Genomic DNA, 23,190 nt, shown 5'->3' with positions numbered 1-23,190 from the left:
AAGACTATTGACCCGGGTTGGTGAAAATAATACAATATGGTATTTATAGCTTATATAATACCCATTATACTATGGTGCACCATCAGCTATATACACAATAATTATTTAACCATAAAATAGTTATTATATGACTTTCTGTACTAGCCGTCTGATACCCTTGGAAAAGTCAGTAGATGAGTAGGGTAATTAATCCACGTTAGAGGGTTCAGTTGTGAATCATTTACAGAGAGCAGCTCCAGGGTTCCGGTAGCTCCCTTCTCAAAGAGGGACTGAATGGAAGTCCATTCTTGGGGTTAATGGGGGGAGTTAGGTACTTATATTGTTTATCTCCAATTAGGATTCTTGACTCGGGTCGATAATATCAATTATAATGAATTCCAGTTTAACTTGGATGTGCTTAGAATAATGAATTAGTCGTGCAGGACTAGGTCCCAGTAGCTATTCCCTTGCTACTTCATTAACGCTTGGAATTAGTAGTGCTGCTACTCAATGGTTCCATAGTCTATCCTTCTTCTACTCACAGTAGTCAGTGTAGTAATATCGCTAGCCAGGACGGATGCAGGCTGCCAATTAATATAACGTGTATAGCTACCGTAACCTCGCCTGCAGCAGTATGAGTGTGTGGTAGAGGTATATGGGGCAGGCTGCTATGCATCTATATCCTTGCTCCAAGTAATGATGCTACGCAATGTATGTCCCTGATGTCCATGGCCTATGCCGGCACAATATTAGTATGCGTAGGCAACAGGATACTCCCTCATATGGTGAGTGGTATATAGGTATATAACTGTCACAATAACATCCACTCTAGATAAGAGAGGGGTTAATAGGTATTCAATTATACTTGTTGAAATGTAGAGACAAAGTGCTTCATATAAGGCCAGCTTTAGAAGTAATAATAAGCTCTGCAAGGATGTCTGCCTACTCTCTAAAAAGGCTGTAACTGTATTCAAGGCTATGCTGTGCTCTCAGCTGCTGAGTGTAGTGTAAGGGCTTGGTTTCCTCACTCTTACAGTATATGTCCCAACTTAATCCAGGAGGCTCTATCGACTCCTCCCCCGACTCCTCCTCCGGTTCAATTAGGGAGGAAAGTTCCGCCTCCGTAGGCTGTACTATTGGGTATGGTTGCTATGCAGCCGCTCTCCGGGACGGCCCCGACGACCGCCTCTCTTGCCTGCACCAGGGAATCTCCGGCGAGAGCCTCCCTCCGTCCGAGCGGACCCTAGCCAGTCCGTCTCCAGCCGGCCCTCAGCGCTCACTCCACTGCCAGGCAAGTCGTCACTGCGCCCCGGGACTCCAGCACTCCTCCGGGTACTCACTGCTCTTCATGCAGCTGCTCAGCGCCGGGGGTCTGACTCTTTCCTCCGCTCTCCGATCTCTGCGTCACTCCTTCCCCCTCGTTCCCCTTCTAACCATCCCCTTTCTCGAGCGAGATCTCTGTTGGGGGTACAGCATGCGATCCTTACTGTGTCGGCACGAGGGCTTCTAGAAAAGTCTCTTCATGCCCTCTATTGTATTCACGCTGTTCCCTTGCTCTATTGTCCAAGAATATCATATCAGCACCCAACAACCCCATACAACTATACATATTAATCATTCATTTACTGCAAAGACTTAATATATATCCTATGAACAATATATATATATATATATATATATATATATATGGATTTTCTTTTCATTTTAAGACGCTAATACATAAATCCTATTGATCTTATACCCTAAGGGGTTACATATATATATATATATATATATATATATACACTGCTCAAAAAAATAAAGGGAACACTAACATAACACATCCTAGATCTGAATGAATGAAATATTCTTCTTAAATACTTTGTTCTTTACATAGTTGAATGTGCTGACAACAAAATCACACAAAAATTATCAATGGAAATCAAATTTATTAACCCATGGAGGTCTGGATTTGGAGTCACCCTCAAAATTAATGTGGAAAAACACACTACAGGCTGATCCAACTTTGATGTAATGTCCTTAAAACAGGTCAAAATGAGGCTCAGTAGTGTGTGTGGCCTCCACGTGCCTGTATGACCTCCCTACAACCCACACAAGTGGCTCATATAGTGCAGCTCATCCAGGATGGCACATCAATGCGAGCTGTGGCAAGAAGGTTTGCTGTGTCTGTCAGCGTAGTGTCCAGAGCATGGAGGCGCTACAAGGAGACAGACCAGTACATCAGGAGACGTGGAGGAGGCCGTAGGAGGGCAACAACCCAGCAGCAGGACCGCTAACTCTGCCTTTGTGCAAGGAGGAACAGGAGCAGAACTGCCAGAGCCCTGCAAAATGACCTCCAGCAAGCCACAAATGTGCATGTGTCTACTCAAACGATCAGAAACAGACTCCATGAGAGTGGTATGAGGGCCCAACGTCCACAGGTGGGGGTTGTGCTTACAGCCTAACACCGTGCTGGACGTTTGGCATTTGCCAGAGAACACCAAGATTGGCAAATTCGCCACTGGTGCCTTGTGCTCTTCACAGATGAAAGCAGGTTCTCACTGAGCACATGTGACAGACGTGACAGAGTCTGGAGACGCCAAGGAGAACGTTCTGCTGCCTGCAACATCCTCCAGCATGACCGGTTTGGCAGTGGGTCAGTAATGGTGTGGGGTGGCATTTCTTTGGGGGGGCCGCACAGCCCTCCATGTGCTCGCCAGAGGTAGCCTGACTGCCATTAGGTACCGAGATGAGATCCTCAGACCCCTTGTGAGACCATATGCTGGTGCGGTTGGCCCTGGTTCCTCCTAATGCAAGACAATGCTAGACCTCATGTGGCTGGAGTGTGTCAGCAGTTCCTGCAAGACGAAGGCATTGATGCTATGGACTGGCCCGCCCGTTCCCCAGACCTGAATCCAATTGAGCACATCTGGGGCATCATGTCTCGCTCCATCCACCAATGCCACGTTGCACCACAGACTGTCCAGGAGTTGGCGGATGCTTTAGTCCAGGTCTGGGAGGAGATCCCTCAGGAGACCATCCGCCACCTCATCAGGAGCATGCCCAGGTGTTGTAGGGAGGTCATACAGGCACGTGGAGGCCACACACATTACTGAGCCTCATTTTGACTTGTTTTAAGGACATTACATCAAAGTTGGATCAGCCTGTAGTGTGTTTTTCCACTTTAATTTTGAGGGTGACCCCCAAATCCAGACCTCCATGGGTTAATAAATTTGATTTTCATTGATAATTTTTGTGTGATTTTGTTGTCAGCACATTCAACTATGTAAAGAACAAAGTATTTAATAAGAATATTTCATTAATTCAGATCTAGGATGTGTTATTTTAGTGTTCCCTTTATTTTTTTGAGCAGTGTATATATAAAACACTTCATCGGCATTCCTCACAGTAATAAGTTACAGTCCTACAGCATTTTCCTTTAAGCATACACTTTACACGTTTCCTAATAGTAAAGAAAGCTGCGCTGCCTATTAGAAAATGGTTAGCGGCGAGTTACATTATGTGTAAAGCAGCGTTGTTAGTAGCAGACAATCACTTCCTAAACACAATTCCACGCTGTATTTGGACACCTGTCCAGGGGTCAGATGTAGTTGCAAAGTGGTGTCTCACACCCCAGAGCTGCGGCCGGAGGCATTACTGGGGAATGAGACAGGAAAAGCGATAGGGCTGCAGCCGGCGGGAAGGTGGCGCGAATCCCCACGGGAGCCGCGGCTGCCTGCGAGAGGATGGAGCTGGGCGGAGGGGGAGGTATGAGGACACAAGGTGAGGCACCTCGCTACGGCACAAAGCCAGCATGGTGCTTCTGCTGCTGCTGGGAGAGAAGCACGCCGAGCAGCCACACTGCAACTTTTATTATTATTATTAGTAGCAGCAGCAGCAGCAGCAGCAGCAGCTGGTGGTCCGTCTCCCTGGCCCCGCCTCACACACCCTCCTGCTGTGCGGCCACTGCCGGGCTCTGTTCCCAGGTGCACAGCGCTGTGCCACCCCGGGAGCCTGAGCTGTTCCCCAGAAAAGGCCTCTCCGGGTGTCGCGGGATATGTATGCACTGCACAGGACATTACACCCGAACACGCCGGCGCCATGACTGAAGAGCTGTTTTGTAAAGTTGTCTCCATTATCATCAAATGCCGGGACTGTGAGGACAGGTAGGTGACTATAGCCTGCTATATCCTCCTCCCAGGCCATTCCCTGTGAGATCGCACGGGTGCTGGTTCTTTAATTTTCCATAATATAAGTGCCTGGTGGTCATTTGTTCAGTGTGGTATAAAACGATATGTGAAGGTGATGAGAGAGAGCACATTATTACACAAGGAGCGTACAGGATGTAACAGTGCATCTCCCCGTATAGCTGCCTGTCACCGGGTGTTGCACTCTGCATTGAAGTCTGCTTTGCAATGACTAATAATGGTTGCTGGATCTGTTGCTATTGTTAGAAGGCTTATCTTTTATTCCAGTACCTGTCTCCCCCACGTGTTACTGCACAGACCCAGACAATTGTCCTCAATAAATAGCACACAATCCCTATTCAATGAAGACCCCTTTTCTATCCAGTGTATTCAGTTTGCAGCATGTGCTGATTAGTACTAGCATTTTACATTTAAGTAATTTAACACCTGAGATTTCAAATTGATCAGATTGATATTTTGATTGGACAGCTAGCCCCTGTTGTATGTACAACTGTGATTTAGACGCCCTGCCCCAGTACCTATGCTTGAGTGCTTTTTCCGGAATTTTTCATCGTAATCTGTTAATAGTGTAAGTAATTTACACAAAGTAGCAGCGACACAGTTTAAGAAAAAGTGCGTTACACGGCAAAGTCCAACTACATGTCATTCAGAGCTATTTGGTGTGATTTGAGAATAGGTTTGTGGGCACATCTGTATAGTGACAGTAATTCATTATCCTCTAGCAGCATGAAAAAGATTAATGATTGGACTGGCCCACAGGGGTATAGGGGAAACCTGCCCCCCCCCCCCCCCCCCCCATGGGATCAGTTCCTACACTGTGCAATTGAATTATAGCTGTTCTACTCGATCTTCGCACAGGAGTCTCTGATTTTCACTGTTGTAAATATGACAGTTTAAAATTTGGTAAATCTATAGAGCTGTAAATTTGATATATCTTAATGTAAGAAAATATTAATCAATGGTTCTTGGCAGCACCCGTAGCATATACTGTGTGTGTGTACATTGAAAAGTGTGAACAGACTCAGTCAGTCTTTTATTCGTCTATATGACGTCCTATGAGTGCCGCCCTTCTAACTTATGGGGGATTGCTCGACCCGGGATGGCAAAAGGGGACATAAGGTTGTATTTTCAATAGTGCATTGCGGTTATTAATCTGGTACATTATCATGCATGCAGTAGCTGTAATTGCTATATATATATTTATCAAGGGGCTCAGACAAAACACTTGCTCATGGTTAGCCAGGCCTCTGAGCATGGGCCCCTACCATTGCATTCCTCGTTGGGCCCTGCATGCCCCAGTCTGAAACTGCGTGAGCTACAGATTCATTATCATTTAATATATGTGGCTAATACAGAAGATATGCAGGTAATTACAGGCTGATGATTGCCTATGTTCTTACCCAGGATCGGTTTTAGACCTTATGGCGCCCAGAACGAAAATTTCCATTGGTGCCCATTACACGTCGTGCCACACACCGTAATGCACATTACACGTCGTGCCACACACCGTAATGCACATTACACGTTATGCTTGTGATAGATTGTTACTACCAGGTACCATTACTAGCTGCTTGTATTACCTACCTATAACTGTTGGACATCATTAGGCAATATTTTACACATTAGAATGCTTTTACTACGCTCTATGGGGCTGATGTAGAGTTCAATGCAAGTATGTTTTGTAGACCGATGGTAATTATGGTAAGTAGATCTTGCAGTATGCGTACTCTGCACTCAGACACAGGGTCTGTTATTTAGTGAGTGATCCCAGGGGTGGCAAAGTGGGCATGGGTTGCTGAAAGCAGCTGCCCTCAAACAAGCTGAACTTCTCACACAGAAGACCATACTGAGATGGAGCAACTGCACTTGCCATAGGGCTGGGGCAAATTTTGATGGTGCACCAGAAGATGCACAGAGATGGGAAAAGTACCTTCTCCACACACTGCAAGTGGGCGTATATGTATTGTGAAAATTGTCAGCAGCAGTAGTATATGTTGCAGTCAGTCGGGTGTGGTATGTTAGACTAGATTCAGGTCGGCAGTAAGTAGGTCAACATGGTTTCTAGGTCTACAGGAAAAAAGATCGACATGAGTTTAAAAAAAAAAAAAAATTGGTGTCGTTTTCTTCGTAGAGTGGCCGGGAACCTTCAGGCATGGTACCTCTCTGCGCTCGGCACAGGTTACCGTTCCCATTTGTAGTCCATGTGGATCGTAAAGTATGAAAAAGTTAAAAAAATGGAAAAAAACTCATGTCGACCTAAAAACCATGTCGACCTGCTTACTGTGGACCACAGGTTCTCAAACTCGGTCCTCAGGACCCCACACAGTACATGTTTTGCAGGTCTCCTCACAAAATCGCAAGTGAAATAATTAGCTCCACCTGTAGACCTTTTAAAATGGGTCAGTGAGTAATTAATACACCTGTGCACTTGCTGGGTTACCTGCAAAACATGCACTGTGTGGGGTCCTGAGGACCGAGTTTGAGAACCACTGCTGTAGCGACCTAGAGACTGGATCCCGTTGAAGTCCTGTCTGTGTTCGACTCATGCCCTGTGCCTCTTCATGGTGTGAGCTTGATTATTTAGCGGTTCTGCAACAGTCAGTAGTTTCCAAAAATCCCAGCCTGATTAGGTTGAATGATCTCCTGCAGGGGCTCTTGGGAGGATTGCAGTACCTGACAATTTGAGGTGACAGGTGGTGAATGTTTTTGTTTAAATATCTCTTATAACTAATTCCACAAGCTTTTTCTGACAACTGTGCCTTGGCTGTCACTTGGCTTTCTGTATTCAGTGGTTAAACTGTCATTATGGTCTGGACTTGGCACTTCTAATTGCTTTTGCTACTGTTCTTTGTCCTTGATGTCTATCTAATATGTGTAATTTTAGCAATGAAATTTAACACACAATTAGGTGTGCGCACTCATGAAATTAGGATGGCAGAAATGATAGAATCCTAGAAAAATGAAATGAACATAGAAATACTTAAACATTCCTCAGTTAATGTTAACTGCTTGCTAACTGGCCCCAATGCTTCCAAATTGGCACATTAGCATACAGTATGCATTGGATGCCATGCTCTGCCTGCGAAGTGAAGAAAAGTCAGTCTTTTCATTTGAGTAGGTTGAAGTGACACTTTAATGTCGGCTCAGCCCTTATTTTCTAGTAATTGTGCTCCAAGACATTACTGATTGTTTTAGATGTGACCCAAATATTTAAATTTTATGGAGTTATACAACTACCTAAGCAAATCAGAAGGTCCAACAATTAGGGAAGCAGTTACAATACCGCTAGTCGGGATCCAGGACATTACAATGCCGTAATCCCGACTAGCCGAAATACTGCCGCAGGAATCCTGGTGCCACAGGCTTTTCTCCCTGTATGGGTGTCCACGACACCCATAGAGGGAGAATATAACCTGTGGAGAGCATTGCGAGCGACCGTGCCTGCAGTGTGGCGAGCGTGGCTACACTAGTATCATGCGGTATAACAACATTATTTAACGTATTTATCCCCTACGTGTACGTTATTTAGCAATTATCTTATTATATGTGAGGAATACTGAGGTTTGAAACCAATTTATTTAAAGCAGTTAGTTTTGAGACCTTGACACCATTGGAGTAACTTCAGCAACTGTAACTTACTCTAATGGGCCCTACACACTGGCCAATAACAGTGAACGATATGAACGTTCTCGTTCGTTAATGAACGAGAACTCATTCATATCGTTCAGTGTGTAGGCACCAACGATGAACGATGCGCGGCCCCGCGCTCGTTCATCGTTGGTGCTGGATCGCTTATGCATGTAGGCCAATATGGACAATCTCAACCATATTAGCATGCAGTGCCGGGTGACGGGGGGAGTGAAGAAACTTCACTCTGCAGTCACCCCCCCCCCCCCGCCGCCGGGCAGCTCGGCGGTGGATCGCAGAATGTGTAGGGGGCATAACACTGAATATGCATAAAGAATACAAAAAGGCACCAGTCAGAGTCCTATTTTATTTACACTTTTCTATTCTATACACGTTCTCAGTTTGAAAATGTTGATTTTTTTTTTTTTTTAAATGTATTCAGTGTATGCAATGTTGTGACCTATTTTAAATTGATTAGTTATATTGTACTTTGTTTGTGTGCCAGATACAGGGCTCGATTCAATTCTGCGAATTGAATAGATCCGGGAATTAGCTCCCGATGCTATGCAATTCAGTGCACTGTCACGTCAGAGAAGGTTGGTTCTCGCGGGCTGAACAGGGTATTTTCTCGCAAGAACTGGTATTCTCAGACTAAAGTGCCCGACGCAATGCTGTTTCCGCCACGCGAAGGGCCGAAATCAGCATTGCGTCAGCCCTTTTGTTGGATTTCTGCTCGCACCCCTCCGGGGGTGCAAGAAGAAATATTCTCATCGGGCGTCACATCGCGCTGAGTTGAATAGCATCGGGAGATAATTCCCGGCGCTATTCATTACATGCTGAATTGGTTCGAGCCCAGTGACTCTCTTCATCATTCTCTGGAATTGTGAACATAACAGTCTGATATAACTGCTTAAATTGGCGGTGCCATGTAAAACATTGTGCATCCACTAGTGCAAAGTATTTCAATTTCTCGTCCTATTCGCATATTTTTACTTCTAAAACGAAATTATGCGAATAATATGCAGCATGCCTATATTCTGTGCGTAATAGCAACTGCGTACAAAGTGTTATGCTTCAGTGTATTCCATTCCGCCAAACACTGCGCTTTTATTGCAGTAGTACTAATCGGATATGCACATATGCGATGAGTACCAGAAAGGACAGCTCTTCCGATTAGAGCTGTCCTTTATGATGTGCTCCCGTCGCTAGAGTTCCAGGTATGGGCCCCTGGAGTCCATCTGTGCTTGCGCAGAGTGATGCCACCGCAGAGGGACATGCTGGAAGTGATACGACAGGCTTCTATAGGGTAATGCCTGCAAGTGTTACTTTCTGAACCGAAGCCCTGGGATGCGGGGCATGGTGCATATGTAATTGCGGTAAACCCCCTCCCCAAGAAAACTGTGCTTTTACTGCATTTTTCTTTAGTGCATCCCGCCCAAACACTGTAACATATTTTAGTATGCTGATACAGTCGCAATTACACACAGAATATAGCCATGCTGCATGTCATTTAAATCAGCATACGCTGCTTGTGCATCCAAGTACATCCTTTTTGTGTATCAGACACCTTTTCCTGTGCAAAAATGACATGTACACTACACTGGCTATTTTTAGAGATCAAAGTTTTGGTTTTTGTTTCAAAATGTAGTGAAAAGTGTTTGTTTATTGCAGATGTGCTTGAAATGTGTACTTATAATTGATTTCAAACATTTTCATAATTTACTCAGCCAAAACAACCACATCTAAATTCTTTGAGCGTTTTAGAGCTGTTTTGTGTCCAACTTTTAATATCGGACTCCATTACATCAGCCGAGTTGTATACATACCATGGGCAAAACATCTGGATCCAACTTTTTATCTGGAGTGGAAAGCATCCAAAAAGTTGGTTGACGGCCGGTAATAGATTTTTCCGACGTTCCAAAATGCCTGTTTGTGACCGCGTAAAATTGCTAAAAGGTCATTCCACATCAAATCACCCCCCAAAAAATATAATGTCCACCACCCCTCTCAAATTTTCACAATTTTTTTTTTCTAGTCAAGAGATGTCAAAACAACTATTTCTGCCAAATATCTTGACTGTGACAATTTGTTTATTAAATTTAGAATTTTCAATGTAATAAATTATTTACTAATTGCGGCTTCTTTATCCAGTTTATTTGAAGTATCACGGGTGTTTCTTAAGGATTCACCATGAAATTTGGACCCCTAAGGTAACTCATCCTCCAGAATCCAAACCAAATTACTTTATCTGCTTTACATTTCAAGTTATGGTAAAAACGCTCGTTTTTCGAAAATACTTAAAAACGCTAGGTTCAATCAACATTAGATATCCTACATTTTTTTTTAGGTGCTTAACAAAGGTATACATTACTACCACACAAAAAAAATCAGCATTGTACTCTGTTTCATAGTGGAGAAAAAAATTATGAAGTTGACGTTCACTTACTGTTGTACCGCATACATAATTAACACAAGAAATCATGAAATGTAAAAACTTAAACATAACTTGAGTCACTAACTTATTTAATGTCACAGAATACATGGTACAACAATCAAAAAAACTTAAAGAAACCCATAGTATACTGACAGAACCATAAAAATATAGAGGGAAAGCCCTTCAGGTACAAATCGTTCATCAGGTACAGTAGTTTTACTAAGATGATGAACATTCTCAGATGTGTCCTGGAAAGAAAGTCTGTTTCTGTAAAAGTTCCAGAAGGAAAAAGGATTCACAAACAGAAAAAGGTTACTCCTAGTAAACTTAAAAGAACTTTATCTTGCTTTCAAATACTGTTTCCCATACATTCAAGTTGGATTGTCTAAGGTTTGTGCCTTATGACCTACCTGTACATGGTGTGTTAGTTAGCGGTGCTGCAAGAGGTATGCATTCTGTGTGTGTTTGTGAAATTCACCAAAACGTAAAAAAAGTATTGGTTGCTGCTCTACTACTACTAAAAATGGACTACAAAGACCTAACTGAAATACCTTGTTTGTTCTTCAGTCTCAGAAACTTGTATGCTTCTCCGATGTGGTGAATGACCAGGTCTGGAAGCAGTTCAGAAAATAGTTGAACAACTTTTTCATTATAGTGACATGGATGATGAGGACACAGTTGTTTATAAGAAGTGGGTTCACACTGACCAAAGTAAATTGGTTACAATCACTAGTACTGTGGAACAATTCTTTGCAGAAAATTATTCGTTTGTGTGTCAGGATGCAATCCAAGGATTCCACTGGGACACTTCACAAGCAACACTTCACCCATTTGCAGTATACAGACAGAGCCACGCTCATCTATGCTGCGATCGTGCACACGGCATACGCATAGCGCGAATGCACTTTGCTGCGACTATTCACAGCTGGGGTTCGCGCCATAGGCTTCCATTGGCGTGTATTTGCGGGCACACTTGCCGCGAGGTAACGATTAGCGTGGCTACATCTGTATTGTAGGCAGGATGATTGTATGACACTTTAAACAGTCTGTGTGTTATAAGTGATACCAGAGAGGGTGGTATTCATGTGACCGCCGGTCTGCTGACCGACAGTCACATGACCTCCTCCACCATCCTGCCGACTCAGTATCCTGATGGTCGGCATGCCGACCAGCAGGGACTATTTTCACTCGTGGGAGTCCACGACACCCATAGAGTGGGAATAGAACCCGTGGCGACCGCAGGTTGCCACCGAGCCCGCAGCGTGGCGAGCGCAGCGCCCCTCCCCGCCGGGATCCCGTCGTCGGTATGCTGCTGGGATCCCGGCGTCGGTAAGCTGACCGGCGGTCAGGAGACCGCCGGTCAGCCATACTACACCCACCAGAGACCATGTAGCCATAACTATGCATGCCTTCATTACGGTAGTTATGAAACACTTAGCAGAAACATTACTAAAATTGGAGTATGTACACTACTTTATTGATGGTGCTAGTTAACGTCTAGCAGGCCCGGCGCTGGCCCCTCACCAAAGTGATGCAATGCAGGGAGGCGCCAGGCTGGAGAGGTGCTCTCCCTGCTCTGCTACCCTGTGCTGAGCTGCTGTCCCTGCTGCTCCTATCACACTCTATGGCAGGCAGCGGTGCCGGCAGCATGAAGCCTCCCCTCCCCTGTGACAGGCAGTGTGCGGACCTAAAAGAAGGCAGAGCTACATGGAATAAAGGGGTGGAGCTACACGGGACCAGTCACCATTCTGCAGCCTGCAACACAGGAGGATAACATGCTACAGCACAGGCCAGCAAGCCTTCTTTAGGTAAGTGGATGGAAGGAGAGTGAGTGAAAGTGTGTGTGTGTGTGTTAGTGTGTATACAGTATCTGTGTACTGTGTGTATGTACAGTATGTGTGTATGTATGACTGTGGCATAATGTGTGTAAGCGTCACTGGTATAGGGGTGTTATGCGTGTAAGCATCTCTGGTACACGGGGCGGTACGCGTGTAAGCGTCACTGGTACAGGGGGCGGTAAGCGTCACTGGTACAGGGGGCGTTATGTGTAAGCGTCACTACTACAGGGGCGTTGTGACTACTACGGGGTGTTGTGAATAAGAGGCACTAGCACAGGATTCATTGTGTGTGTGTATAAGCGTCACTGCTACAGGGGCATTATGTGCGCTTTCCCTTTGTAAAGTATGGGAGGGTACAAATTTATAGTTTGCAGGGGGGTGCCGAACACCCTAGCACCGGCCCTGCGTCTAGCCACCCGCACCAGTCTGCATGCAGTGGAAACTCATCACATCTTGACACCTTTGGACCTGTATAGCTGGGCTGAAAAGATACATGGCACAAGCTGAATAGCCTTCTAGAAACAGCGATGACTGTGGTAGACACAATTTTGGCCAATTAGTTATTATGAATGACACACATTCCGATTGTCGTCAGACGACATGAAGACAGCAGGAACCACAGTTTGGGGGGTATCCAATTACAGCTGAAAATACATTAGGCGATTTTTCCAGATATTTCACCCATATTTTGTTTTACAGGCTTTCCAATTTGGTCGCCTGTAAAAAAAATAAAAAATAAAAATACATTATCTCCAAAAAAGACACAGGTTCAGTGAAACCTGTGTGTTTTTGGTAGAAACAGTCCCATTTCCTTGGATTTGGTTTCGCCTGCCTGGTGAAACAAAATCCCTGATAAGCCGGCGTGAGCCGCGGCTTTACAGGGCTAATTGGATAGCTCCCGGCGGGACAATTGGCAGTGTTAATTTACCGTGGCTAATTGCATAACCCCTTTAGTGTCACTATGACAACAGTCACAAAAAATTCAGACAAAAGTGATCTGCAACCTGGAACATACATAGCAGCAGTGTATGATAACATCTGGTATATTGGGTATATCATTCATTGTAATGAGGAGGAGCAAGTTGTGCTGGTACACTTCATGAAACGAAACCAATCAACAAATGTGTTGTCCTGGCCTTCAGTGTTTTGTTCCTTTTTATTCGCTTCCCCAGTGTAACGGAAGTGCCCACTATCCAAGGAAGTACTGGAAGGCAGTGTCTGCTGACACTATAAGAAAAATTACAGACCGTTACAACAGGTTCCAAGCAAGGGAAAGATAATGTAATTGTTGACTCAACTTAAGTTATGGACTCAAGTTGTGTTTAAGTTTTTAAATTTCGTGGTTTCTTGTGTTAATTATGTATGCGGTACAACAGTAGTTGAACATCTACTTCATGATTTATTTTTTTCCCCACTATGAAACGAGTACCATACTGATTTTTTGTGTGGTAATAATGTATACCTTTGTTAAGCACCTAAATTTTTTTTCCGGATATCTAATGTTGATTGAACCTAGCATTTTTAAACATTTTCAAAAAAAGTGCGTTTTTGCTGTATCTCGAAACGTAAGGCAGATAAAGTGATTTGGTTTGGATTTTTTTGATTCAGGAGGACGAGTTACCTTAGAGGTGCAAATTTTGTGGCGATTCCTTAATAAACAACCGCCATACAGAAGCCGCAATTAGTAAATAATTTAATACATTGAAAAATCAATGTTTAATAAACAAATTGTCAGACAGTCGAGATATTTGGCAGAAAGTTTTTTTGACTACCTCTCAAGTAAAAAAATGTTCATAAAAATCTGAGATGGATGGTGGACACGCCTGGTTGAACTGACATGGAATAACCCTAAACCCAACCAAAGTGCTGGGCGTGATGACAAAAGTGCTGTTTGGGAGCCCAAATGGGCCACTTTTCACTTTCTGCTCAAAAGTACTGAAATGCCATTGCCGGCAGCTGATCTTCTCAAAGTGTCTCTAAAATATATTGCTCCTTGGCCAAAAGAGATTAGTTCTGTCTTGGATTTCTGGTCTATGCTGCTCAACTCACTGCTGCATGGCTCAAATCTCTGCAGTTTGGACAGCCAATAAAGAATTCACTTGGACTATGGTGGTTGTGATCATTTCAGCACTATTCCAGTTTTGTATTTCACAGTGCATGCATCTGTAAATAACCGTTTAATATTCGGCTCTTACATAGCATTACTTCTGCCACAGCAGCATTATAAATGAACATAGAAAGAATCCTTTGGGTGCTTGGATAAGTTACAGTTTACACATCTGTACATATTGGATATAACATATTTTGATTTGATAGCTGTACATATTTGATATAACAAACATTGTGAATGAAGGCCACTGTGGTATAAGACATTGTAGCAGCCAATGTGACAAATACAGAAAGTGGAGTGGAGTGCCAGCAGTTCTGAAGAGTAGTCACAAGCTCTACACAAGCAGCTTCCATGTAGCCCTTGTGGAAAGTACTTTGCACTCACTTTTGACATGTTCTTCCTCTATCATTACCTTTTAAATAACATATTATTTTTAAATACGCTGCTCATAAGGATGGTTATCTGTAATACAAGGGAAAAAATATCTTGTGTGTCTCACTAATGGCCAATCACCACTTTGTGAGGACATCATTTGTTATTCCAATGGCATAGAGGCAATGATCTCAGGCAACAGCTCTTTTATCACTTTAATCACATGTAGAGTTTAATTTTGTGAAGCATTGCCTTGGAATTTTCATAAACGCTACACAGTACCACATAATACAGTAGTTAATTTTGTGTTATGGTCTCCTTCCAAGTCATGCTTTGTTACATTAGATGTGCGATTTGCTTTATCCATACTAACAACTGCAGATAAAGCAGAGATGTCTAAAGGGGTAAGTGCAATTCTGTATGTATCCGAGGTCAAAGTTTTTGCTTAGGCCTTACCTGAAGTTTGTCTCAATATTTTTTTTTTTAATGCAAAGATTAAAGCCCCATACACACTAGGCGATATTGTGAACAATATTGCTCAGAAAGGGCTTTCTGAGCAATATTGTTCACAATATCGCCTAGTGTGTACACATTATCGTTAACGATGCGCGCTCCCGCACGCAGTTAACGCCCACCTCCCTCATCTGAACATGTACAGGAGAGGCAGGTCCTCTAACAGCCATGCTGCACATGCATCATGGTCGTCTTTCCCCCCCACTGTCTCTCCCCTCCCGGCCGGCATCTGCAAGTGTGTGTGCACTTGCCGATGCCGGCATCCCGCTGCCACCAATATCTGCGTCGGCGGGGACCGCCTAATGTGTACTGGGCTTTAACAAATTATTGGAAGACAACTAAATTGAAGTAGTTACTCAGAGCATCAGTGTGGGACAAACTGCCACTACAAAGTGGAGAATTCAGTTTGGCAGTAAAGTGCAGCTGGGCATGGCTGTGATGCTCTGCTGTGTACTTATCAGTGATTTTATTTTAGTGCCAACATCACAAGTTTGAGGTGCAAGGGAAAACTTGTAATGCCAAATTGGTACGTTGCGTCCATCAATTTCAATTAATTCCCCCACAAATTGACTTACAGTAGCTGGGCATGCTTTATACACGGTCGACCACCTCCTACATTTGACGTTGGCAGCGCGTAGCCCATGAAGTACGTCATGTTTCTCTTACGTCCTAGAGGATGCTGGGGACTCCGTAAGGACCATGGGGTATAGACTGGCTCCGCAGGAGACATGGGCACTTTAAGACTTTAGATGGGTGTGAACTGGCTCCTCCCTCTATGCCCCTCCTCCAGACCTCAGTTAGATCCTGTGCCCAGAGGAGACTGGATACACTGCAGGGGAGCTCTACTGAGTTTCTCTGAAAAGACTTCTGTTAGGTTTTTTTATTTTCAGGGAGCACTGCTGGCAACAGGCTCCCTGCATCGTGGGACTGAGGGTAGAGAAGCAGACCTACTTAAATGATAGGCTCTGCTTCTAAGGCTACTGGACACCATTAGCTCCAGAGGGTCGGAACACAGGTGTCGTCCTCGCTGTTCGTCCCGGAGCTGCGCCGCCGTCCTCACAGATCCGGAAGATAGAAGCCGGGCGAGTATAAGAAGAAAGAAGACTTCACAGGCGGCAGAAGACTTCAGATCTTCACTGAGGTACCGCGCAGCGGTCACGCTGTGTGCTACCGCTCCCACACTCACACACACATAAGGCACTGTAGGGGTGCAGGGCGCAGGGTGGGCGCCCTGGGCAGCAATAATAACCTCAAGGGACACTGGCCAGCATAATAGATACTGCGGAGGCAGTATATTACAAAACCCCCGCCAGTATAAAGAATTTGAGCGGGACCGAAGCCTGCCGTTGAGGGGGCGGAGCTTGATCCTCCAGCACTAACCTGCGCCATTTTCTCCACAGCAAGCTGCAGAGAAGCTGCTCCCCGGACTCTCCCCTGATGAACACATGTACAGAGGGCAAAAACGAGGGGGGGGGGCACATTTAATTGGCGCAGTAAGTGTATTATATATCTATAAAAGCGCTGTACAGACTGGGACTTTGTTCCAGTGTCCACTGGCGCTGGGTGTGTGCTGGCATACTCTCTCTCTGTCTCTCCAAAGGGCCTTATTGGGGGGGCTGACCCCATATTTGTATATCCCAGTGTGTGTGGGGGTGTCAGTACGTGTGTGTCGGCATGTCTGAAGCGGAAGGCTCGTCTAGGGAGGAGGCAGAGCAGATGATTGTGCTGTCTCCGTCGGCACCGCTGACACCTGATTTGTTGGATATGTGGAATGTTTTAAATGCAAATGTGACTTTATTACATAAACGATTGGACAAAGCAGAGTCCAGGGAAAAAGCTGGGAGTCCATCCATGGCTTTGACTGTGTCACAAGGCCCTTCGGGGTCTCATAAACGTCTCCTTTCCCAGATAGCAGACACTGATACCGACACGGATTCTGACTCTAGTGTCGACTGTGATGAGGCGAGGTTACACCCAAGGGTGGCCAAGAGCATTCATTATATGATTATTGAAATAAAAGATGTTTTGGATATCACAGAGGACCCCTCTGTCCCTGACACGAGGGTCTGCATGTTTAAGGAAAAGAAACCTGAGGTAACGTTTTCCCCCATCTCATGAGCTGAACGCCTTATTTGAAAAAGCTTGGGAAACTCCAGATAAGAAACTGCAGATTCCCAAGAGAATTATTATGGCGTATCCTTTCCCCTCACAGGACAGGTTACGATGGGAATCCTCACCCACGGTGGACAAAGCTTTAACACGCTTGTCCAAAAAGGTGGCGCTACCATCTCCAGACACGGCAGCCCTCAAGGATCCTGCTGATCGCAGACAGGAAACTACCTGAAAATCAATTTGTACTCACACGGGTGCCTTGCTCAGACCGGCAGTAGCGTCGGCATGGGTGGGTAGCGCAATGGCTGCATGGGCGATAACTTGTCATCTGACATTGACACCCTAGATAAGGATAGCATTTTGTTGACAATGGGGTCGATTCTATTCGGCAACTAATGAATAGCGCCGGGAATTAGCTCCCGACGCTATTCAATTCAGCAACTAATTACCTGCAATTGTCGGGAATTCTTCTCTCATCCCCGGGGGATGAGAAGAGAAACCTGACAAAAGTGCTGCCTCGCGGCCGGCGCGAGGCTGATTCTGTCGGGAATCAGCCTCGCGCCGGGGAGTTAAGTCGGAGAATGCCCGTTCTCCCGACAATTCAACCTGTTTTGTCGGCGAGAACGGGCCATCGCCGACCTAACTAGTTGCTGAATTGAATAGCGTCGGGAGCTAATTCCCGGCGCTATTCATTAGTTGCCGAATAGAATCGACCCCCTTGGGTCACATTAAAGACGCAGCGTTATATATAAGAGAGGCTGCGAGAGACATTGGGCTGTTGGGTTCAAGAGCCAATGCCATGGCAATTTCTGCTAGACAGTCCCTGTGGACCCGCCAATGGACGGGTGATGCCGATTCAAAAAGACATGGAAATTTTACCTTACAAAGGTGAGGTTTTATTTGGGGAGGGCCTCGCGGACCTGGTTTCCACGGCTACCGCGGGTAAGTCTTCTTTTTGCCTTATGTTCTCCCACAGCAAAAGAAAACACCTGAATATCAGATGCAGTCCTTTCGGTCGCATAAGTTCAGAAAGGGTCGAGGCTCTTCCTTCATCGCCAGAGGTAAAGGTAGAGGGAAAAGAACGCCGGCTACGGCTAGTTCACAGGAACAAAAGTCCTCCCCGGCCTCTACAAAATCCACCGCATGACGCTAGGGCTCCGCTGAGGGAGTCCGCACCGGGGGGGGCACGTCTTCTACTCTTCAGCTAGGTCTGGGTTCAGTCGGATTTGGATCCTTGGGCGATCGAAATTGTATCCCAAGGCTACAATCTGGAGTTCGAAGAAGTGCCTCCTCGCCGATTTTTCAAATCGGCTTTGCCAGCTTCTCCCCCAGAGAGGGAAATAGTTTCAGCGAGTGATTATCAAAGTTCCCCTAATGCAACAGGGAAAAGGGTACTATTCCACCCTGTTGGTGGTCCCGAAGCCGGATGGCTCGGTCAGACCCATTCTGAATCTAAAATCCCTGAACCTGTATTTGAAAAGGTTCAAATTCAAGATGGAATCTCTCCGGGCAGTGATCTCCAGCCTGGAAGGGGGGGGGGGGGGGGATTTTATGGTATCACTAGACATAAAGGATGCATACCTTCATGTCCCCATTTATCCCCCTCATCAGGCGTACCTGCGATTCGCTGTACAGGATTGTCATTACCAGTTTCAGACGTTGCCGTTTGGGCTTTCCATGGCCCCGAGGATTTTCACCAAGGTAATAGCGGAAATGATGGTGCTCCTGCGCAGGCAAGGAGTCACAATTATCCCATACTTGGACGATCTCTTGGTAAAAGCGAGATCGAGAGATCAATTACTGAAAAGCGTGTCACTCTCACTGAGAGTGCTGCAGCAACACGGCTTGATCCTAAATCTACCAAAGTCGCAGTTGATTCCGACAACTCGGCTATCATTTTTGGGTATGATCCTGGACACGGAAATGAAGAGGGTTTTTCTCCCAATGGAAAAAGCCCAGAAACTCCAGAACATGGTCAGGGACCTGCTAAAACCAAAAAGAGTGTCAGTTCATCAATGCACTCGAGTATTGGGGAAAAATGGTGGCGGCCTACGAGGCCATCCTCTTCGGCAGGTTCCATGCGAGAACGTTTCAATGGGACCTTCTGGACAAGTGGTCGGGGTCCCATCTACAAATACATCAGAAAATAAGCCTGTGCCCCAGGGCCACGTTGTCTCTCCTGTGATGGCTTCAGAGTGCTCACCTCCTAGAGGGTCGCAGGTTCGGCATTCAAGACTGGGTTCTAGTGACCACGGACGCGAGCCTCCGAGGATGGGGAGCAGTCACACAAGGAAGAAATTTTCAGGGACTGGGGTCAAGCCAGGAGGCTTGTCTACACATCAACGTGCTGGAATTAAGGGCCATATACAACTGCCTACGACAAGCGGAGAATCTTCTTCGCGACCTACCCGTTCTGATTCAGTCGGACAATGTCACAGCCGTGGCGCATGTAAACCGCCAAGGCGGGACAAGGAGCAGAGTGGCAATGGCGGAAGCCACCAGGATTCTTCGCTGGGCGGAAAATCATGTCAGCAGTCTTCATTCCGGGAGTGGACAACTGGGAAGCAGACTTCCTCAGTAGGCACGATCTCCATCCAGGAGAGTGGGGTCTTCATCAAGAAGTTTTCGCAGAGATAACAAGTCGTTGGGGACTTCCTCAAATAGACATGATGGCGTCACGCCTCAACAAGAAACTTTGGATGTATTGTTCCAGGTCGAGGGACCCTCAGGCAGTAGCGGTGGACGCCCTGGTGACACCATGGGTTTTTCAGTCGGTATAAGTGCTCCCTCCTCTTCTGCTCATCTCAAAAATATTGAGAATCTTAAGACGAACAAGAGTGCAGACAATACTCAGTGTTTCAGATTGGCCTCGAAGGGCGTGGTATTCAGATCTTCAGGAAATGATCGCAGAAGATCCGTGGCCTCTTCCTCCCAGGGAGGACCTGTTACAACAGGGGCCCTGTGTGTTCCAAGACTTACTGCGGTTATGTTTGACGGCATGGCGGTTGAACACCAAATCCTAGCTAGGAAAGGTATTCCGGGAGAAGTCATCCCTACTCTGATCAGAGCTAGGAAGGAGGTAACGGCGAGGCATTATCACCGTATCTGGAGGAAATATGTGTCTTGGTGTGAAGCCAAGAATGCTCCGACGGAAGAATTTCAGCTGGGTCGTTTTCTCCATTTTCTACAGACAGGAGTGGATATGGGCCTAAAGTTAGGCTCCATTAAGGTGCAGATTTCGGCCTTATCTATATTCTTTCAGAAGGAATTGGCTTCTCTCCCAGAAGTCCAGACTTTTGTAAAGGGAGTGCTGCACATCCAACCTCCTTTTGTGCCCCCAGTGGCACAGTGGGACCTTAACGTGGTGTTACAGTTCCTTAAGTCACACTGGTTTGAACCTCTTCAAACGGTTGAATTAAAATTTCTCACTTGGAAAGTGGTCGTGTTGTTGGCCTTGGCATCTGCGAGGCGGGTGTCTGAATTGGCGACCTTGTCTCACAAGAGCCCCTATCTGATTTTCCATGTGGATCGAGCAGAGTTGAGAACTCGTCCTCAATTTCTACCTAAGGTTGTTTCGTCGTTTCATATGAACCAACCTATTGTGCCTGTGGCTACGGGTGACTTGGAGGATTCCAAGTCCCTTGATGTAGTCAGGGCCTTAAAAATTTATGTAGCCAGGACGGCTCGAGTTAGGAAAACGGAGGCACTGTTTGTCCTGTATGCGGCCAACAAGGTTGGCGCTCCTGCTTCTAAGCAGACTATTGCTTGCTGGATCTGTAACACGATTCAGCAGGCTCATTCTACGGCAGGATTGCCGTTACCTAATTCGGTAAAGGCCCATTAGACTAGGAAGGTGGGCTATTCTTGGGCGGCTGCCCGGGGCGTCTCAGCATTACAACTTTGCCAGGCAGCTACTTGGTTGTGAGAAGTTTGATAGACTTCTTGGAAAGCAGCCACTAACCCCTATTGCACACTAACTGAAGCCGCTGCGGCCGCTGTATTAAATCCTTTACCTATGTACTCTGTCCCCAGTTAGCGCACACAGTCCCGTACTGTGCACGCGCTTTGCGTACACACGCCGGAATAGCTGTGCAGCTTACACTCGGTGCATACACACAGACCGACACGCTGAGAGCACGAGGCTGCTCTAGGTGTGGCAATTACACTATACAAACGCTCAACAGAAACTGAATGCGACACCAGTATTTGATTGTAAGTTGTGGTCCAAAGCAGCAACAAGTAATAATATATTTGAAAAAGGGGGTTACAATAAGTTACAATATAAATGGTACAACACAATACAATTCAATCACAGAGAGAGAGTCACACCCAATGATACGTACGCTTTGTCGCTTGCGCCACCCGGATCGGGTCCCCAGTCGTCTGGCGAGACGACCTATGAGTCTTTAAAAAGCAGAGAGAGAGAGAGAGAGACCGGCCCAGGTGCAAGGTTAATATACCCTTGCCCAAAATACAATACAATGGGGTTGTATGCTCTCCACTGATTGGTTGGAGGGATGGCCGTTTACAGTACAGGAGAGGTCATTGGTCGGTTTGAAGAGATGGGCGATGCCTTGATCCAGGGGTGTGTACAGCTGGTCAGCTCTGGATTCCCACCGCATTCCAAGTACATAATAAACACAAATATACCTTTAATCTGCCTTTGCGAATAACTATTCGCAACGACATGCGATCTTCTCCAAACCAACACCGGATTATGACTCATAATTATCCGAACACGTAGATACCATGCATGATGCTCTGATCAGTTACTGTCCCCTCGCATACTGTAAAGGTGTATATTTCCCTTGTTGTGCCTTGTAAATAAGTAAAAGTTGCATGAGGGGAAAGGGGAGACTGTGTAATGCGTGTACTAAGATTGGGAAATATGTAATGTGTGACAGATATTTCCATGTTCATTAGGTTACTTTATGTTATCTCCAGGCAACATGATCCTACACATGAAATGACCAACCATTCTCAAGATAGATATATATATATATATGTATATAAGTGTTTCCCTGCTATTATATCTATCTTTCAAAGGTTTTCTAGACTGCAGGCTGCCAGTAGTTAATAATTTGCAACCGCAGGCTTGTGTGTATCTATTGGGATATTTGTCTCCCATTGTTCTGGCCCCCACCAAACAATGTTTTGTTTGGTTTGTGTTTGTCTTTCTTCACAGACCAGGGGGTCTGTTCAAACATTGGAGTGAACAAGACATTGTGTTGGAAGGATGTGCATGTTTGGTTAGATTAGTGTGTGTGTGTGAACAGTGACTCGACACAGGCTGGGAACTGTGTCGAGTCACTGTCTGTAATCATTTTCCATTGCAAGTAAGAATCTTTCTGTAATTGCTCATACCATGCCCGTACGCGCACTCCCGTGGGAGGCGATTGTACGCAATTTGCGAGTATGCGCACGCACGGCAGACTGAGTTCATGCATGGATGCCATCTTTGTGGTGTTTGCATGTGGTGTGTGTATTGCAATATTTTTCAACTTCGACAGTCCACCCTTTGGCAGTCAACAATAACTGCCACTAATATTAATAACAGAAAAAAATATTTACATGCTATACATTACAATGGGCGAGTATGTACCTTGGAAGAGGGAGTAAAGGTCATAGGTGAGAAATGGATGGCCTAGTGTGATAGGAAAAACGTGTATGTATGAGTAACTGCCTGAGGGGGATGTATCATCGTGCAACACTAGCTTCTAGGCTTTGCGAAGTATTCATTATATTCCTTCTCATCCCGTATTAAGGGTCTGTACATGGTCCAACAAACTCCACCGAGCTATATGATAAATGGGGAGCACATTTATCTGATGATACATCGTGGGGATCCATATGTGTGAGCAATTATGTGTCCCTATTATCTAATGACTATGTGTGTTTCACTAACCTAGCCCTACAGAGATGAACAGAAGACATGTAACGGTACATAGAACAATAAAATTACATTTTTGGTGATTGAGTTGGGTTCCGGTTTGTGGATTTCCTTTTTCTGATGCTAGC

At 45.5% G+C, this 23,190-nt stretch overlaps 1 protein-coding gene across 2 annotated transcripts in view; it reads left to right on the top strand.

Moving 5' to 3' along the window:
* Positions 1 to 3,749: 3,749 nt before the first annotated feature.
* The window catches only part of LOC134893764 (spindle assembly abnormal protein 6 homolog), a 331,182-nt gene continuing 311,741 nt past the window's right edge, over positions 3,750 to 23,190 (top strand). For both annotated transcript variants that reach the window (XM_063913711.1, XM_063913710.1), the window contains exon 1: positions 3,750 to 4,124. In XM_063913711.1, the coding sequence (XP_063769781.1) occupies positions 4,060 to 4,124 (65 nt within the window). In that variant the 5' untranslated portion in view covers positions 3,750 to 4,059. The remainder of the gene's footprint in view (positions 4,125 to 23,190) is intronic.

The sequence above is a fragment of the Pseudophryne corroboree genome, chromosome 1 (assembly GCF_028390025.1).
Source record: "Pseudophryne corroboree isolate aPseCor3 chromosome 1, aPseCor3.hap2, whole genome shotgun sequence".
NCBI lineage: Eukaryota > Metazoa > Chordata > Amphibia > Anura > Myobatrachidae > Pseudophryne > Pseudophryne corroboree.
Note: the sequence above shows the minus strand (reverse complement) of the source record. Positions and strands in the feature narration are given on the sequence as shown.